This window comes from Labrus bergylta, chromosome 21, assembly GCF_963930695.1.
Source record: "Labrus bergylta chromosome 21, fLabBer1.1, whole genome shotgun sequence".
Lineage (NCBI taxonomy): Eukaryota > Metazoa > Chordata > Actinopteri > Labriformes > Labridae > Labrus > Labrus bergylta.
Window position 1 is genome coordinate 7,083,681 of NC_089215.1, and position 1,583 is coordinate 7,085,263.

The 1,583-nt window shown below is 39.9% G+C and overlaps 1 protein-coding gene across 1 annotated transcript in view; it reads left to right on the forward strand.

The window, feature by feature from the left end:
• The window catches only part of chac2 (ChaC, cation transport regulator homolog 2 (E. coli)), a 4,332-nt gene extending 3,268 nt beyond the window's left edge, over nt 1–1,064 (forward strand). Inside the window, exon 3 of the mRNA XM_020644729.3 lies at nt 191–1,064. Coding sequence (XP_020500385.2) covers nt 191–586 — 396 coding nt within the window. The 3' untranslated portion in view covers nt 587–1,064. The remainder of the gene's footprint in view (nt 1–190) is intronic.
• The last annotated feature ends 519 nt before the right edge of the window (nt 1,065–1,583 follow it).

The window sequence follows — 1,583 nt, forward strand, 5'->3', positions numbered from 1 at the left end:
TTTGTTATTCTCTGTGAGTGACGAACAGACTGAATGACTAACTGTTTCGGTCACACTTACCAACAGATTTAGTCACTGGCCGCAGTTACAAATCATTCAAGGAATAATCTTAACATGCCTTTCTCCATACAGTTTGCCACTCTTTATTCACCCCACTAACCGGTTCTTCTTCTGACTCTCTTTTATAAAGGGCTGCGTTTGGGGCGTTGCCTACAAGCTGCCGACGGGTCGAGAGCAGGAAGTGAAGCGCTACCTCGACTATAGAGAAAAAGGTGGTTATCAGGTCATCACTGTAACATTTCACCCCCGTCCACCACACACCCCTCCGCCCAGCCAGACGCTGCTCTACATCGGTTCTCAAGACAATCCGGACTACCTGGGCCCTGCCCCTCTGGAGGAGATAGCCAACCAGATTGTCAGCTCTACCGGTCCAAGCGGGAAAAACACTGAGTATTTGTTTCAGCTTGCTGATGCTTTACGGACAATTCTGCCCGAGGACTCAGATACACACCTGTTCTCTCTAGAAACTCTCGTGAGAGAAAGAATACGCAACGGACAGAAACATTTGCACACACAAACTGGCTGATTGTAATGAATTAAGAAAAAAAACTTGATGAATGAAAAAAAAAATGAGTCTGGATAAGTCAAATCTCAGGTTACAAGGTACAGATGGGGCCATGAGTTTGGTCCAGGTCCAGAAAATAGGTTGAAAAGTCAGTTTTTATCACTTATCGCTACAATACAATACACTGCACTTAATCTGTACCAAAAGCTGCTTTAGAATATGAAAATATGACAAACACTTGAAGGTACTGTCAGTGGCATACAACCTACATGTTGAGTGATCACTATATGATAAGGATTAACGTGTTTTTCTTGTCCATCATTCAACAGCACAAAGGTAATGTTATGACGAATAAACGCCAAATGTTCTGGTTGCATTTCTGCATTCACTGATATATGTGGTCACATTTAACATCTTACATTATAAGACCTCTCTCACAGCTGTCATTAAATGTAAGCTTTGTTTATGGAAATAAAAAATTCAAGAGCTTTTGACTAAACTGCTTCAACAAAATTGTCTGTGTTGTCTTGAGTGAGTGAGTTTGCATGTGTTGATAGATTAAAAAAAAATATTGTCAAGGTTATGAAGAATTCTTTTCAGCGGGACTTCAATAATGATGTTAGGGTAGCTTTTTCTAAACGCAAATAGTCAATTATTGGTAGCTAGCTGTCAGTCCAGCACAGCCTTGTATTTTAAATAGCTACGTGGTAGGTTGGTAATCATTTTGTTTTTGTTTAGCCGTGGTCTGCTTAAGATGAAACTCACTACGTAGACCGATGATACTGCTTTTAAATATGCAGTGGAAAAACCTACTCTGTACAAACGCTGGACAGATTTGTTCCAAACATTTATTTTCCCTATCTCTATAAACAATGATTTTGAACAGGTCAACATTTTGATTACTTTCTGACTATGACCAAATAAAAGTAAAAACTAATGTCATCCCAGTCAACCTCAGCAATAATCTGCCTGCAAGTGTTATGCAGCTAAAATGCTAACTGAAGACGGTGAATGTTGT